Source organism: Physeter macrocephalus, chromosome 4 (assembly GCF_002837175.3).
Source record: "Physeter macrocephalus isolate SW-GA chromosome 4, ASM283717v5, whole genome shotgun sequence".
NCBI lineage: Eukaryota > Metazoa > Chordata > Mammalia > Artiodactyla > Physeteridae > Physeter > Physeter macrocephalus.
Window position 1 is genome coordinate 129,005,086 of NC_041217.1, and position 19,356 is coordinate 129,024,441.

Below are 19,356 nucleotides of genomic sequence, written 5' to 3' on the forward strand. Positions count from 1 at the left end.
CCTTTGAATCTATATTTTTATATTCAGCTAAGCTATTACTTAAATATGGAAAATAAATAAAAAATATTTCCAGCCATACACAGTCTAAAAAGTTTTTACTACATGAAACCCTTTCTGAAAAGGAGAAGTGAGAAAAAATGCATGATGATATTACATGATACATGGAAATTAGGGTTTGTAATATCACAGTTAATTTTAATCTTGTATACAAAAGCCAGGACCATGAAAACAAAAACATTAAGGTTGGGAATTCCCTGGTGGTCCAGTGGTTAGTACTTGGTGCTTTCACTGCTGTGGCCTGGGTTCAATCCCTGGTTGGAGAACTAAGATCCTGCAAGCCGTGCAGTGTGGCCACCCCCCAAAAAAAAAAAAAAAATTAAGGCAATCCTAAAGTAAAAATGTACTTTATGTACTCCCAATATGGTGGTAGGTGGGGTAGAAGGAAGAAGCAGGATGGAGTTTAGAATGAACTAAGTGGGAAGAAAGAGATACTGATCAACCTAGGGGTGTTAATAGGTTAGAACAATCACCAGTAGGATAAAACTCTCGAAGCAGAAGAAGAAAATTCTAATTTATCCAATAGTAGATGGGAAATGAAAATAAAGGAAAAAAGTATAGTTAAAAAAAAACATGACAAGTGTTGACAGTACAGAGGTTCCTCATAAAATTAAAAATAAAACTACCATAAGACCCAGCAAGTCAACTTCTGGGTATTTATCCAAAGAAAACAAAAAACACTAACTCGAAAAGATATATGGACCCCATGTTCATTGCAGCATTATTTACAATAGCTAAGATATGAAAACAACCTAAGTTTCCAAAAATGGATGAACAGATAAAGAGAATGTGGTGTGTATATGTATACAGACAATGGAATATTATTCAGCCATAAAAAAGAATGAAATTTTGCCATTTGTAGTCACATGGATGGACCTTGAGGGTATTATGCTAAGTGAAATAAGTCAGGCAGAGAAAGATGGATACTGTATGATCTCACTTATATGTGGAATCTAAAAACAAAACCAAAACCAAAACCATAGATACAGAGAACAGACTGATGTTTGCCAGAGGGAGGGGGTGGAGGGTGAGTGAAATGGTAACAGGGGTCAAAAAGTACAAACTTCCAGTTATAAGAGAAATAAGTCATGAGAATGTAATGTACTGCACAGTGACTATGACTACAGTTCATAATACTCTACTGCATATTTGAAGGTTGCCAAGAGAGTAGATCTTAAAAGTTCTCATCACAAGAAAAAAAAATTTGTGATTATGTGTGGCGAAAGATGTTAACTAGACTTACTGTGGTGATCATTTCACAATATATACAAATACTGAATCATTAGTTGTACACTTGAAATCTAATATAATGTTGTATATCAATTATATCTCAAAAGAAATCTATATCAGAAGCTTTTAAAAATTCTTTTAAAAATTCCTAGGTGGCTTTTAAAAATTCCTAGGTGGCTATAAACTGGAAAAAAAACTAATAATTAAGCTAAAAGGAAATCATAACAAAAATTTGAAACATTCATAATATAAAATTTATGACACATAGGTATAGCATTAGTTACAGAAGTAAGCTTACTTTAACTATGTTCATCAGAAAACAATCTAGGTTGAAAACAGAGGAGCTAACCACTGATAACATTAAAGATGGGTGGGGGTGGGGGGCAGAGTAAATCCAAAGAAGAAAGAAGCAAGGAGTTTATAAAGATAGGGCAAGAATAAGCAAAAGATAGAAAAAAGAGAAATAATGAACAGAACAAAAGCTGTTTCTTTGAAAGGCAAAATAAATAGTTTGCAAGATTGATCAAGGGAAAAAAAAAAGGAAATGCAAATAAATAAAATATACGATAAAAAGAGGAGACTAGACATGACAAATTTTAAATAAAATTTTATAAATAGCTATGTGCCAATAAATTTAAAAACTTAGACAAAGTGGATAAATTTGTAGAATATAATCAAATGCCACATATAGCACACAGAGAAAAATAAAACTAATAAACCTAATATCCACAGAAGAAACTTAAGTGGTAATCAATGATTTCCTTCTGGAAGAGCCTCAAGGAGTAAGTCTACACGGTTTCATAGATGAGATCTCTCAAACTTTCAAAGAACGGATGACCCCGATTTTATACAAATTGATCCATGAAATGGAAAGAAAAGAAGGGGGAGAAAAATATGTAAATCTTTTAATGAGGTCAATGTTCTCTTGATTCCAAAATTAAGTAAAAATGGTAGCCAAAAATTTAAGCATTTTCACTTATGAGCACATTTGCACATACACCAAATAAAATATTATCCAATAAAATCAAACAATGCATAGGAAAAAAATCATTATCAATTAGGATTTACAACACAAGGATAGTGTAACATTAGAAAAACCTATCAATTGGATTCAGCACATTAATGAACTTAGGGAGAAATCACATAAAATTATCACAATAGGTGTAGAAATACTTTGATAAACATCAATATCTACTTATGATTTTTTTTTAAATCAGAAAACTTGAAAAAGGATATGTACCAAGAACCTACAGAAAAAAAAATCAATGCAGCACATTACTTTTAAGACTGAGAAAAATTTAAGATTCCTCACTGTTACTAATATCTAATCATGAAGGGCCCTGTATGCCATGGTAAGGAATTGAACTTATGCACGCATTAAAGAATATTAAGCAAGAGAATGACAAAATCTGGTTTGAGGATGAGAAAGATCACTCTTGTGGCACCGTGGAAGATGGATTCGAATGGATGGGGAAGACTCACGACATGGCAACCACACAGCAGGTTATTCGAACCATCAAGGTGAGAAAAATGAGATCCTGAGTAAAGTAACAAAGATGCTGAGAAGTCTCAAGGATTTAATAGATACCAGGAGGTGGAACTGAAAGGATTTGCTAATATTCTCGACATCTTGATCTAGGGAGTAGGTGAAGAAGACCAATCATGATTAACTGAGTTTTTAATTCAGACAGTTCTAGTTGGAATGAAATGATGCCATACATAGATATTACAGAACACAGAAAAGCAGGTCCCAGAGAAAAATAGTTTTCTTTTGGAAATGTTGAAATTGAACTATTTATATAACATAAAAAGGGACTGTTTAAATATCACTTAGAAATACAGATTTAGTGCTTAGAGAAATTGGGTCCAAAAATATATGCTTGGAAATCATCACTGATAGGCAATAACTAAAACCACTGGAGTGCTGAAGAGGAAGAAAGTGAGGAGGCCCAATACAGAAGCCTACTGATAGCAGCCCTTTGGGAAAGAGAAGAAAGGGGTTAGACAGGTAGGAAACAAACGGTAGGCAGAATTCAAGGTAGTAGGCAGTTGGTTTTATTTATTTTTTAATATTTATTTATTTTCCTTATTTTTTATTTTTCTTAGCTGCGTTGGGTCTTAGTTGCGGCACAAGGGATCTTCGTTGAGGCATGCAGGATCTTTCACTACTTTTCTCTCTAGTTGTGGCGCGCGGGCTCCAGGGCGCGTGGGCTCTGTAGTTTGTGGCACGCGGGCTCGCTCGTTGAGGCACGCGAGCTCAGTAGTTGTGGTGCGTGGGCTTAGTTGCCCCACGGCATATGGGATCTTAGTTCCCAGACCAGGGATCGAAACCACGGCCCCTGCATTGGAAGGTGGATTCTTTACCACTGGACTACCAGGGAAGTCCCAGGAGGTTGGTTTTAAATGTTGCAAAGAAACCAGGCAAAGAAAGACTGAAAAGTACCTTTTTGACTGAATATTAAGAAATTCCTGTCAATCTTAAAGAGAACAGATTCACTTGAATAGTGGCGGTAGAAACTATATTGCATTGGGCTGAGAGGGAAATGAGAAAAGAAGAAAAGGTGACTAGTGGGACCTAATTGTTCAAGAAGCTCCAGCTGTGAGGGAAAAGTATTACAAAGGCTCGTATTTAGAGAGGATTTTTAGAGGAAAAGATTTGAGCGTATTTATAAGCAGATGGGATAGGGCTAGTGAACAACAAGTGAAAGTAAGTAGAAAGGTGAGGATGAAGATCCTTGAGGATGGGGGACATGGGCATGAGCCCCTGCTTTGGCAGGAGGAGGCACAGCCCTCCCTCCGAGAGAACAGGGATCTTTGTTTTGTTCACTGATGAATCCTAAACATCTCTAACATACCTAGCATGCAGTAGGTATTTATGCAATGCATGCTTTTTAAGAGAAAAAATGGGGGGCACTTTTCCTGGCGGAGTGTGAGAAAAGTTGAATGAATGAGTCCAGCACATGGCCTTTATATTTCTATAAAGTAGGAGCCACGATCATTGGATAGAAAGAAGGACAAAGACAGGAAAAGAGTGAAGATTTGAGAGAGTCACTGTAGAAAATGGAAAAGAGTGGCTGATAAGAGATAGCTAGTTTTGCTGGGGGATCAGCTATAAACAAATGCCAGACATTTGTAAGGCCACCAAGCCACCTAGTTGTTTCTTTTTCTCCAAGAGGACAGAGTGTGCCGCCTGCAAAAGTGGGTGACTAGATGTATTCAGAATTGGAAACTCAGCAACTGTGCCATGTGCACAAAAATGAGGCGCCACCTCCCACTACTTCTACTATGGATACTTATGAACACTGAAAAAGGGGGCACCTTGCACTCAAAACTTACAGAAAAGGAACTCAAACATTTACTGAATAAATGAAATTTCCTCAAAATTTTTTCTTGAGATGAATACACGTTATGAAACAGTTTCTTCTTTTGTATTGACTCCTGGCTTGATTTGGCAGAGGTACCATTTAGCCAGTCAAAAAAAAAAGAAGGGTATCTTTACATAATAAAAATATAATGAAGGTCCAATCAATGATTGACTAGTGTGGATAGATTAAAATACTACTTGAATTTTTTTATATCCTAAGAAAAGAACAAACTTACCACGCGTTGAGCTGCTATCAATGCCGCTAATGTACTTCGCCCTGGTGCTCCCGGGGCACAGAAGGAAACTTGAACTTTGCTTCCCTTGATGGTCATACCATCAGCTGCTTGTTGAACCTCTTCAGCGTGCTCTGCAGTGCTATATTCAACCACCGCAAAGCCACCAACATAACTACCTTCATCCTGTGCAAGCTGATGTGATACATTTATTAAAAAGGGAATTCTAATATTTAGCTAGAAATACTTATTTACAAGTATATCATCTACAAATTCAAGGACAAATGTCTCAGAGCATGATACTGGTGAAAATAATGTATTCTTTCCTTCTGAAAATACAAGTTTACTAGTTGGGTAGATGCAGTCCTTCTAGAAGATGGGAAAAGTAAGATTCTGTCAGGTTTCTTTTTACTTCTTCGAATCTCTGATTTATTTTAAAAGTCAATGTTCAAATGATAATAGTCACTATATATTAAGATATATATATATATATATATATAACTGATAATTTATAGAAAAATATGGGACACAATTAAAACTTGCTTTAAAATAAATTCACCAGATACGCAGACGATGAAACATGCTGAACAATTACTAGATCATATATCTATGTAAAATAACATTCGCATTATCAAGAAAAGAAAGGTAGAAGGAACCACATTCAAAGTTTATTTCAATATTTTAGGCAGATCCCAGGAATTTGGTCAAGTATACCAAAGCAAACCTTATTTAGGAAAACTGTGCCCAGGTCTGTTTAAAATACCATAGGCAGGACACAACCTTTTTCTGAATGTGCCCTAAATAAACTCCTGCAATGCAGAACTCAATTTATTTCCAGTCACCCACCTGTAAGAGTGTAAAAGAAGATACTAAAGTCCTGGATCTGTAAAGACTGGTACAAAGAGCAAAAGTAAGAACAAAATAAGACACTAAAAAGTTTCTAAGTGTTGAACATGTCTGAATCATCTTAAACACACTGATGCTATAAAGTGATATATGTGATAAAATTCAGCTTCGTATGTCTTTGAGAAGACACATCTACAATACTTCTATTTGAATTTGGCATCCCATAAATTGATACTACAATTAAATCATTTTCTAGTCCTTTTTAGTTTCTTTTATTTTTGAAGCTTTTTGTGTAGTAGACCGAATTTCTATTTTTTTCTTCACATTCTTCCTTCCTTTTAAAACTGTCCTCAAATATTTTTTTCCTCCATAAAACTTCTTCCATTCGCATGGGAGAAAGGAAAAATATCTACCTCTTCCAAACATTTCTCCTACAACCTCATTCCTTTTAACCAAACCAAATCTTAAAATCAGATTTGTAAAAGCCGTTAGTCCCTCTGGTCCCTTCTGACCACGAGGTAAGAAGACTGTGTCTTCCACATAGTCTATGTCAACCTACCAAGCGAGAGAGCCTGAGTTTAACAGATCTACTGATAAAGGCATTGTAAAGTGGCTTTATTAACCTTATGAAAACTTCTAAAATATTTTTATTATTCCTGGTTCATTATAACCTTCGTGCCAAATAAATTACACTATCATTTTAAGTCTTTCAAAAGACAAAGTCATTTTAATTCCATAGCGTCAGCAGTTTTAAAGAATATTTCCATTCGGTATAAGAGCCATTTAAATATGTAATGGCCTGACTTGTGATCTAGTGAATTTTCCATTATTTTGAAATATTTTAACAGAAGCTAAATGATCACTCCCAATTATTGTAACTTTTTTTTTTTACCAGATGGAAAGCTAGACTAGATAACCTCTCAGTTGTATACAGTATATATTTTTGCCTTTTTAGTAGAATATATTTAATTTTACTCAAAGTGCTTGAAAATTCTTACCGGAGTTGTCAGTTTTCAGGATCTTCTCTAAATGTCTCACTTACCATGACCCCATTAAGACAGAATAATGCATTCTTTTTTACACCTCATAACACTTTTCTATTTTCCATCGTATCAGTCTTCATACAGGATTTAAAATTATTTGCTTACTTGTCAGTCTCTTCCACAAACTTCTGCGGTATTAAGAGAGTATCTTTCTATTCTCTATATTTCTAACATTTAGCAATATAGTGTCTGGCACTGAGAAGGTGATAAACAAAATGTGGGTGGATAAAGGGATCAATGCATGAATGGTTCAAGAGTGGATGGAATGAGAAGGTGGATGTGTTAAGTGATGGGTTTGCTAAGACATACTTAATTATATAAAGACAATATAGTTTGGCCCATCAACAAAAGGGACTGATTTAAAATTTACCATCATATGAATTGGGAGATTGGGATTGACATATATACACTAATATGTATAAAATGGATAACTAATAAGAACCTGCTGTTTAAAAAAATAAATAAAATTCAAAAATTCAAAAAAGAATACAAAAATAAATAAATAAAATAAAATTTACCATCCTATTAAAGTGTTCATTACAGACTCGATTAGAATGAGATTATCCATTGTGATATTTACGTAGGTATAATAAATACGTGAGTGCATGCAGATACAGACACAGATATTTTTAAATATTTCAAATGATGACTTAAAAATACATACCTGGCAAAACACAGGTTTATGGATACTGGAAAAAAACTGCAACAGCTCCTCTGAATCCCTGTAGTCACTAGGGAGTTTATCTATACAAAGGCACTTAGAATGAATGAGCTCTGTGGCCAAGAGATTAACATCCATCCACTGTGCAAAGACAGCTGATGCTCCCAACTGTTTACCCAGTAGCTCCAATCTAGCCTTTGCAGCAAAGTCCTTTTTCATGTATTCCACAAATCCATAGCCTTTGGAATGGCCAGTAACTTCACTGTAGACCAGAAAACATCTCTCGACATTTCCATAAGCACGAACAAGTTCTTCAAACTCTTCCAACGTAAAAGAAGTGGGCAGGTTGGTAATACATAGCAAAGCATCTGTTGGCTGGAGCTGGACTAGTAAGTCTTTTCCTCGAAATGAATATTGATGAAACATCTGAATTGCATTCTGGGCTTGTTCTCCATTCAGTAAGGTAACAAAAGCTGGAAGAAGATAAAATGAACGAGAGTTTTCTGAGCCAGGGTGTTCAAGCTTTTCTGACCATGACCCACAGTAAGGAAATACATTTTAGACCTGTGCCTCAGTACCTACATACATTTCCAAAACAAAAGTATCAGGAGGTAACACTCCTATCATGTGCGATGCACTCTGATATTTTCTATTCTATTTCATTATTTTTAAATGCCGACACCCTCACTTAACTAATTTCATGACCAGTAACTCAAAAAGTATACAAATTATATTAGGAGCTCCACTCTAACACACCACAATATTCTGGGCGGGGGGGTGGGTAATCGTTTCAAACTACATACAGACTTGATATTTTTCCTCAGTTAACACGTGATGCAAAATTTTATGAACTTTTATTTCTTCTCAGAGAGTTCTAAAAGACCCTATTTGATAACAAGAACCTAAAACACAAAGGCATAGCAAAAAGACACCAAAATGCCCAGAGGAAGACAATTCTCCGATTCATGTGTATGTTTCCTTAAAATAAAATTAATTACATTGAAACAACACACACACACACACACACACAATTTTATGCTTTTTGGATGAACAATATGGTATGAAAAGATCACAGGATTATTATGATATTGACAAGTAGCTTAACTTTGAATCTTTGGTAAAACAAACCCCCCCAAAATTAAAAAATCTGTCCCGTCTACCTAATGAAGTTGTTCCAACATTAAGCAACAAATACACATGACAATTTGTAAAATCTAAAACATGATACAAATATAAAGTTCTAAATCAATGAACTATCACACAGACATGCGTATCTGATAAGATTTTTGAGCAATATTATAAGAAAAATTTAAAACCCCCAATAAAAGAAACAACACAGGGCAAACTACAAACACACTCTTCTCCCCCTCTCTGGAACACACAGTGGAGTTGCTCCATATAAGCATCAAACTTACCCAAATTCAATGATAACAACATGGCAAATATGTACAAAGCAAGAGAGAAAGAAGAATTTAAACAGTGTGGACAATCCTCCCTGTCACTTCACTCAATCTGCTCTTCCCTCAGCTGGTCTTTGTGCCCACGCAGCTCTCAGACTGAGCATCTCACCACACGTTAACATTTAAAGAAACACATTTTTCATTTAACATGATCTCCACATACAAGGAAACTATTTACAAAGAAATAGCTAACTCTTCCAACACTAGGTGCCTCAGTACCTACATACATTTCCAAAACAAAAGTATCAGGAGGTAACACTCCTATCATGTGCGATGCACTCTGATATTTTCTATTCTATTTCATTATTTTTAAATGCCGACACCCTCACTTAACTAATTTCATGACCAGTAACTCAAAAAGTATACAAATTATATTAGGAGCTCCACTCTAACACACCACAATATTCTGGGCGGGGGGGTGGGTAATCGTTTCAAACTACATACAGACTTGATATTTTTCCTCAGTTAACACGTGATGCAAAATTTTATGAACTTTTATTTCTTCTCAGAGAGTTCTAAAAGACCCTATTTGATAACAAGAACCTAAAACACAAAGGCATAGCAAAAAGACACCAAAATGCCCAGAGGAAGACAATTCTCCGATTCATGTGTATGTTTCCTTAAAATAAAATTAATTACATTGAAACAACACACACACACACACACACACAATTTGGTATGCTTTTTGGATGAACAATATGGTATGAAAAGATCACAGGATTATTATGATATTGACAAGTAGCTTAACTTTGAATCTTTGGTAAAACAAACCCCCCCAAAATTAAAAAATCTGTCCCGTCTACCTAATGAAGTTGTTCCAACATTAAGCAACAAATACACATGACAATTTGTAAAATCTAAAACATGATACAAATATAAAGTTCTAAATCAATGAACTATCACACAGACATGCGTATCTGATAAGATTTTTGAGCAATATTATAAGAAAAATTTAAAACCCCCAATAAAAGAAACAACACAGGGCAAACTACAAACACACTCTTCTCCCCCTCTCTGGAACACACAGTGGAGTTGCTCCATATAAGCATCAAACTTACCCAAATTCAATGATAACAACATGGCAAATATGTACAAAGCAAGAGAGAAAGAAGAATTTAAACAGTGTGGACAATCCTCCCTGTCACTTCACTCAATCTGCTCTTCCCTCAGCTGGTCTTTGTGCCCACGCAGCTCTCAGACTGAGCATCTCACCACACGTTAACATTTAAAGAAACACATTTTTCATTTAACATGATCTCCACATACAAGGAAACTATTTACAAAGAAATAGCTAACTCTTCCAACACTAGGGGGGGGGAAATGGCTTTGCTGCACTTATTGAGAGAATATCTCTTGGTTTCCAATAACCCCTTTTAAAGAACTTGACTTATTTTGATTTTATGCCTTTCTTCCCTTATGCTGACACAGAATACCATTTAATGATATTTTGCTAAAACCAGCAAACAAGCCAACAACAATTTGTAAATACTGGTTATGTTCCTATACCAGCTCATAAGCTCATCAGTTCACATTCGATTTGAATTCTCTGGGTATTTGAATCTGTTAACCATTCCCTTCCTTAACCTCCTTGATAAAGTCCTTCCTGATTTTCTTCATACCTGTCCAAGCGTTCTTTATTCCATTTCCTTTGCTAGATTTTTCTCCACTCACACCACTCACACCTGTAAGGTGGTAATCCTTTTTTTTTTTTTTTTTTTTATTGGGGTATAGTTGTTTTACAATGTTGTGTTAGTTTCTACTGTACAGCGAAGTGGAGTTCCCTGTGCTATACAGCAGGTTCTTATTAGTTATCTGTTTTATACATATTAGTGTATACATGTCAATCCCAATCTCCCAATTCATCCCACCTTTCGCCTCCCATTTCCCCCCCTTGGTGTCCACACGTTTGTTCTCTACATCTGTGTCTCTATTTCTGCCCTGCAAACAGGTTCATCTGTACCATTTTTCTAGATTCCACATATACGCGTTAATATACGATACTTGTTTTTCTCTTTCTGACTTACTTCACTCTGTATGACAGTCTCTATGTCCATCCACGTCTCTACAAATGACCCAGTTTCGTTCCTTTTTATGGCTGAGTACTATACCATTGTATACATGTATGTAAGGTGGTAATCCTTAAGGTTGCTTCTTGGCAGAGTCACACACAGTGACAGCCATATGACTGTACCCAGCAGCCCTGAGCCATCAACCTCTCTTCTCTATGCCCTCTTCCCCTGGGCACTCATGTCCATGCCCATTTATTCAGTCTCATGTACCAGGTACTGTGTTGGGCACTGGAAAGGAGTTGGTGAACAAAACAAATAGGATCCCTTTCAAGAAGGACCTCACAATCCAATAGAGGATGATAGAGATTTGACAAGTTACAAGTGTAACTCGTAATTTGTAATCTGTAACTTGTAAAGTGTAATTTGAGAGTTACAAGTGTAATGTTATCAAAGAGGAAGTATGAGGGCTACAGAAGCAATTAAACAGAGCAAAATGGCTAGTCTGGGGGTCATAGAAAGCCTCCTATACCCTGTTAACTCTTAAATCTATGTTTCTAGTCCTCAGTTCCACATATATCCACGTACTGATTCACACATGACCAAACATAACTCACAATCTTCATCCTCTCCCTGCCATTCCCCTAAAATCCCAACATTGTTCAGCTTCCTTTATTCTCTATTTCAGTTGCTAGCATCACAACTCACAAATCAGAAACCTGGGAGTTACCCTAGACCCTATCTCCTTTAACTCCCACATAAAAGGAATCCTCAAATTCTACCCTCCAAATAGGTCTTGAATCCATCCTCTTTTCTTCATTCTTCTAGCTTTTCTTCTTTTTCCACAACGACAATAAAGCGATCCCTCAAAAACAAAAGTTTAATTGTGTCTGTTTACTGCCTCAAATGCAATCATTCGGTATCACCGATGAAGCCAAGCCTCAGCGCAGCTTTCATGTCCTACCAGGCCACTTTTTTTTTTTTTTCTTTTTTACCATTATCAAGTTTGGTCTATTTCAGGAATGCAAAATTAGTTTTATTTTAAAATAGCAATCAAGGGTATATGGGGACACGTGCACACACACAGCTGATTCACCCTGTCACACAGCAGAATCCAACACAACACTGCAAAGCAACCACACTCCAACAACGATGTAAAAATAAATAAATGAATAAATAAAACAGCAATCAGTATAAGTTGCCACATTACCAGCACAGAAAAGAAAAATCACAGAGTATCTTAGTAGATGCAAGAAAAGATATCTGATAAAATTCAAAGTCCAGGCAGGATAAAAATTCTTGGCAATCAGTGGAAAAGAAGGAAACATCCTTTATCTATTAAAGAATGTCTATAAGGAACCTACATCAAAATTAACGGTGAAAGCCAAAACCATTTACTTTGAGATAGGGAATAAGGTGAAGGTTCTTGTCTCACTAGTTTTATTAACATGGAATGAAGGTCTTTGCCAGTGCAGTAGGACAAATGCAAGAAGTAAAAGACACAAGGGTTAAGAGGAGAGAAATAAAGCCTGTGTGAAAGATACATTTGAGTGTGTAAAAACTTCAAACGAACCCACCAACAAAGAATTAGAATATGTAAGTTTGTCCGGGTTGCCTACCAGGCCCTTTTGATCTGACGCCAGCCTCATTAACTGCCATACTTTCCTTCCCCCCCACATTTCTTTATCCTCCAACCACAGAGTTGTTTGTAGCTCCCTAGACAGCAACTTGTTTCAAGCATCTATATGTTACACATGTAATTCCCCTGCCTACGAGATCTCTCCCAATATCTTCAGCCACTCAAACCTTTTAGTTGGCTTTCAAATCCAGCCCAGGGGTTAATGCATCAGGATCTCCAGGAAGCATTCCCTGATGTTCTCTTCCAGTTAGAGTTAACCCTTGTTTTATTATACCTCTGTATTTTGAACATTGAGTGGATTATTGCACACATCACACTTTATTATAATCTATTTGTTTAGATGCCTGCTGTCCTATCAACTGTGAGCTCCCTAAATTGCTACTGAATATATCTCCATCAGCTACCATAGTGTCAGGCACACAGTAGAGGATCTGTGTCAACTGAATGGATGAATGTATACATGCACAGATTAACTAGTACATTTTAAAACTGACAACTTTTTTTTTTTTTTTTTTTTTTTTTTGTGGTACGCGGACCTCTCGCTGTTGCGGAGCACAGGCTCCGGACGCGCAGGCTCAGCGGCCATAGCTCACGGGCCCAGCCGCTCCGCGGCATGTGGGATCTTCCCGGACTGGGGCACGAACCCGTGTCCCCTGCATCGGAAGGCGGACTCTCAACCACTACGCCACCAGGGAAGCCCAAACTTGACAACTTCTTATTTTCCTTCCCTTAGGTATCTGCATTTGCTCAACCCAAATAAGACATTTAACGGTAGAATTTAGATAACATAATGAAGCAAATTTAAAAGTCCAGGCAGTAGGAAAAAGAGGTCATTGATTCTCTTCTATAGCTTCTTCCATTTCTTTGCAAGGCCATAAATTCTCTAAAAAAAAAAAATGTCCAACTTTCTCACATTGACTCTGTGGAAGTGAAAGATGTCACTCTACAGAGAAAAGGCTATAAGGGATTTGGAGATTAGTTCTATTTTCATTTTCCTACCAAAATTTTAATATTCGACAATTGGTCCCAATCCTTTCACAAGTCACAATTTTATTTATCCGTTTGCCATTGCTTGCTCCACTAGTTAATTTATTATTGGGACAAATTTGATGGCAAGCATGCAAGAACTTTTTTCCCTAATGTATCCTATTTTAATACAATTATTTCTTCTTATCTATAACAGAGAGCTCTGGTTTTAAGGTCACAGTTTATAACTGTAGCCATCCTTTATTAATCTATTTATTATTATCTGTTTCTTCAAACACTACCATAGCTCCTGAAATCCAAGGCAATGTCATTTAATACAATTACTTTGTTTCTTCATTGTATTATTCTAGTGGGTGATTTTGGCTTTGTAGTGTACATCTTTAACTCAACAGTTACCATGAAGTGATACTGGTCTCTTTGTGTATAATCTAAAAACTTTACAACAGTGTACTTCCATTCCTCCCCTCCCAACCTTTGCATTGTTGCCATGCATTTTATTCCTACATGTGTTATAACCTCTACAATATAGTGTTATTATTTTCACTTTAAACAATTATCTTTCAGAGATCTGAATATTAATAAAACAGTCTTTATACACATGAAGACAACATCTGGTATTCTTCTTTTTTTGTGTGTAGATCCAGATTCCCATCCAGCATCATTTTCTCCATGCTTTATTAAAGGACTTCTTTAAATACTTCTTATAATGCAGGTCTGATGGTGATGAATTCTTTCAGCTTTTATATAATTGAAAAACATCTTTCTTCACGCTGATTTTTTTTTTTCTTTTTTTTGTTTTTTGCGGTACACAGGCCTCTCACTGTTGTGGCCTCGCCCGTTGCGGAGCACAGGCTCCGGACGCGCAGGCTCAGCGGCCATGGCTCACGGGCCCAGCCGCTCCGCGGCATGTGGGATCCTCCCGGACCGGGGCACGAACCCGTGTCGCCTGCATCGGCAGGCGGACTCTCAACCACTGCGCCACCAGGGAAGCCCCACGCTCATTTTTAAAGGATATTTTTGGTGGGTAAATAATTCTGTGGGATTTTTTGAGGTATAAATGACACACAACATTATATTAGTTTCAGGCGTACAATTAATAATCCAATATTTGTATATACTGTGAAATAATCACCGCCATAATTCTAGTTAACATCCATCACCATATATAGTTACAAAAATTTGTGGGGCGGGGGGGTGGATAAGAACTTTTAAGATCTACTTTCTTCACAACTTTCAAATATGCACTATAGTATTATTAACTATAGCAACCACGCTGGGAACTTCCCTGGTGCTCCAGTGGATAAGACTGTGTTCCCAACACAGGGGGACCAGGTTTGATCCCTGGTCAGGGAACTAGACCCCGCATGCATGCCGCAACTAAGAGTCCGCATGCTGGAACTAAGAGCCCGCATGCCGCAACTAAAGATCCCGCATGCAGCAATGAAGACCCCTTGTGCTGCAACTAAGACCCGGTACGGTCAAATCAAACAAACAAACAAACAAACAAACAAACTATAGTAACCATGCTATACATTACATCCCCATGACTTAATTATTTTATACAGAAATTTATACCTTATGACTCCCTTCACCCATTTCGCCAACCCCTATCCCTAGCCTCTGGCAACCACCAATTGTTCTCTGTATCTATAAGCTCATGTTTTTTGGTTTTTGGTTTTTTTAGATTTCACCTATAAGTGAGGTCCTACAGTATTTGTCTTTCTCTGTCTGACTTATTTCACTTAGCAAAATGCTCTCAAGGCCCATTCATCTTGTCACAAATGGCAAGATTTCATTCTTTTTTAAGGCTAAATAATATTCCATTGCCTATATACACCACATCTTCCTTATCCATTCATCCATCAGCAATCACTTAGGTTGTTTCCATGTCTTGACTATGGTAAATAATACTGCAATAAGCTTGGGGGTGCATATATCTTTTAGAGTTACTGTTTTCGTTTTCTTCAGGTTAATAGCCCAAAGTGGAATTGCTGGACAAATGGTAGTTCCATTTTTAATTTTCTGAGGGATCTCCATACTGTTTTCCAGTGGTTGCACCAATTTCCATTCCCACTAACAATGCACGAGAGCTTCCTTTTCTCCACATCCTATCCAGCACTAAGTTCTTGTTGTCTTGATAATAGCTATTCTAGCAGGTGTGAGGTGATATATAATTGTGGTTTTGATTTGCATTTCCCTGATGATTAGTGATACTGAACACCTCTCCATGTATCTGTTGGCCATCTATACGCCTAATCTGGAAAAATGTCTATTCAGAGCCTCTGCCAGGTGTGTGTGTGTGGGGGGGGTACGTGGGCCTCTCACTGTTGTGGCCTCTCCCATTGCGGAGCACAGGCTCCAGACGCACAGGCTCAGCAGCCATGGCTCACGGGCCCAGCCGCTCCGCGGCATGCGGGATCTCCCCGGACCGGGGCACGAACCCGTGTCCCCTGCATCGGCAGGCGGATTCTCATCCACTGCACCACCAGGGAAGCCCCCTCTGCCAGTTTTTTAATCAGACTGTTTGTTCTTTTGCTATTGAGTTGTATGAGTTCTTTATATATTATGGATATTAGCCCCTTATCAGATATATGATTTGCAAATATTTTCTCCTATTAAGTAGGTTGCCTTTTCATTTTAATGGTTTTCTTTGCTGTGCAGAAGCTTTTTAGTTTGATGTAGTCCCACCTGTATATTTTTACTTTTGTCACCTTTGCTTTAGTGTCAAATCCAAAAAAATCATCACCAAGACTGATATGAAGAAGCTTACTGCCTATGCTTTCTTCTAGGAGTTTTATGATTTCAGGTCTTACATTCAAGTCTTTAATCCATTCTGGGTTTATTTTTGTATATGGTGTAAGATAGTGGTCCAATTTCATTCCTTTGCCTGTGGCTGTCCAGTTTTCCCAACACCATTATTGAAGAAACTATCCTTTTCCCATTGTATATTCTTGGCTCCTTTGTCCTAAATTAATTGACCATATATGTGGGGGTTTATTTCTGGGCTCTCTATTCTTCTTCATTGATCTATGTGTCTGTTTTCATGCCAATACCATACTGATTACTATAGCTTTATATTACAGTCTGAAATCAGGGAGCGTGATGCCCGCAGTTTTGTTCTTCTTTCTCAAGACTGCTTGGGTTATTCAGGGTATTTTGTGGTTTCATACAAATTTAAGGATTATTCTATTTCTGTGAAAAATGCCAATGGAATGTTTGATGGGATTGCACTGAATCTGTAGATTGCTTTCAGTAGTGTGGACATTTTAACAATATTAATTCTTAAAACCCATGACCATGGAATACCTTCCGTTTGTCTTCAATTCCTTTCATTAATGTCTTAATAATTTTATGGTGATCTTTTTTTTCTTTCAACAAAGAAAGAAAAGGTGTTGCCCCATGGTCTTCTCATTTGCATTGTTTCCAATAAACATGCATCATCGTTATCTTTTTCCATCTAAATAATATGCCCTTTTTGGGGGGGCACTGTTTTTAAGATTTTTCTCTTTATTACTAATTGCAAACAATTTGATTACAAATGTACCTTATTGTAGTTTTTTTCGTATTTTTGTGCTTGAGGTTGGTTAAACTTTGGGGATCTCTGGGTTTAGAGATTTCATCAAATTTGGAAAAATTTCAGCCATTAATTCTTCAAATATTTTTACTGTACTACTTGCTCTCTCTTACAGAGACTCCATTACTCCACCATTAGGACTCTTGAAGTTGGCCCAAAGTTGACTGATACTCTGTTCATGTTTTATAGTATTTTTTTTCCTCTGCTTCATTTTGGTTGTTTCCATGTATTCACATTCACTAATCTGTTCCTCTACAATGTCTACTCTGCTAGTTATTCCCATCCACCCATCCCATTTTTCATCCTGGACATTGTAGTTTTCACCTCTAAAAGTGTGAGTTAAGTATATTTTAATATCTTCCATCCTCTATTTCACACGTTCAATTTTTACTATAAATTCTTGTACATATGAAACACAGTTATAAAAACTGTTTTAATGTCCATTTTCATTAATTCATCTGCCTCAATTCTAGGTCAGTTTTGATTGATTGGTTTTTCTCCTCATTACGGGTTGTATTTTCCTGCTTCTTTGCCACATCTGGTAATTTATTTTTATTTTTTATTTTTTTTTGCGGTACGCGGGCCTCTCACTGTTGTGGCCTCTCCCGTTGCAGAGCACAGGCTCCGGACGCGCAGGCTCAGCGGCCATGGCTCACGGGCCCAGCCGCTCCGCGGCACGTGGGATCCTCCCAGACCGGGGCATGAACCCGCGTCCCCTGCCTCGGCAGGCGGACTCTCAACCACTGCGCCGCCAGGGAAGCCCTCATCTGGTAATTTTTAATTGGATATCAGACATTGTAAATTTTTACCTTTCTGGGTACTGGATTTTTTTGTATTCATGTAAATATCCTTGAGCTTTGTTCTAGGTTGTGGTTATCAGGAACGAGCTTGATCCTTTCTGGTCTTGCTTTTAAATTTTTAGCATCGTTAGTCTAGAGTCAATTTTCTCCACTCTTGAGACAAAACACTGCTGAATACTCCTTCTAATCAACCACCAATTATGCTGTCTATCGTCCTCAGTGGTAGGAACAGCATCATTCCCAGCTGTAAAGTCTTTGTCAATATTTATAACATTGAAGTTGTACATAACCTACAAACCCAGTAATTCACTTGTGGAGAAACAGTTGCAATGTATATTAGAAGACAAGTAAAAGCATATTCATTGCTGCATTATTTAAAATGCTGGAAAAGTTAAAGCTTCCTAAATGCCTATCAGTAATGAATAGATTTATCAATGGTAATAAACTGACAAGACAGAATGATATGTAGTAGTTTAAATCAATGAATTAGAGCTATAAGTATCATTGTGGAAAGATCCAAAAAACAAAATAGAGGTTAAAAAAAAAAAAGCAAGTTGCTAAATGAAAAATACAGTAGAATACCATTTACATTTAGTTTTTAAAAACACCAGGTACGGTGTTTAAAAAAAAAAAAAACACCAGGTACAACACTGTTAACTTTACATATAGTAAAATTTCAGGCGTTAGATGGGATGCCTTGGCAAGAAACAGCTTCACAATTTCAATGGCTTAACAAAAGGGTTTTTTTTTTTTCTTGTTGCTTTTCATGCTGCATATCCCATGCTGAAAGGAGGGAAGGAAGGAAGGAAGGAAGGAAGGAGGCTTTGCTCATTATAGTCACTCTGGGACTACGTTTAAAGAGGTTCTATAACCTTCCTCAGTCACTTTAGCAAGTGGAGGGGTGAGCAGTGAATCACATGCTAGCTCTGAAATCTTCCACCTGGAGGCGATACATGCCATTTCCACTGCACTTCATTCATCGAAAAGCAAATCACATGTCCATTGGTAACTTCAAAGAGGCACAAGGAAGCACTATCTTACCTCATGACCAGAAGAAAAAGAAAAAGAATCTGTGAACAGCTCTAATGATTACCACAATTAATCATTAGAGGGAGGGAGGGAATGGAATCAGAGAGGGGTAGGAACTTGATTTCATCTTTAACTATAATGTCTTTTTTACAATTTTTTTATAAGTCAGAAAAAATAAATGCAGAATTCCTGACCATACTATCAGAGGTATTTATTCAGTAGTACTACATTAGGGCTCTAGCATCTATATAATATTTTTAAAGACAAAAAAATACTTTAAAAAAACTTTTCAAATTGAAGTATAATTGACAAATAACATTATATTAGTTTCAAGTTTACAACATAATGATTTTTTTTGTTGTTGGCCAAGCCACGTGACATGTGGGATCTTAGTTCTCCAAACAGGGATTCAACCCACACCCCCTTC

The 19,356-nt window shown here is 37.0% G+C and overlaps 1 protein-coding gene across 2 annotated transcripts in view; it reads right to left on the reverse strand.

Annotated features, from left to right (window-relative positions):
• RAVER2 (ribonucleoprotein, PTB binding 2) overlaps positions 1–19,356 on the reverse strand; it is a 117,021-nt gene that overhangs the window by 67,945 nt on the left and 29,720 nt on the right. For both annotated transcript variants that reach the window (XM_028489303.2, XM_028489302.2), the window contains exons 3-4: positions 7,438–7,907; positions 4,888–5,079 (exon numbers count right to left, since the gene is read on the reverse strand). In XM_028489303.2, coding sequence (XP_028345104.1) covers positions 4,888–5,079; positions 7,438–7,907 — 662 coding nt within the window. The remainder of the gene's footprint in view (positions 1–4,887; positions 5,080–7,437; positions 7,908–19,356) is intronic.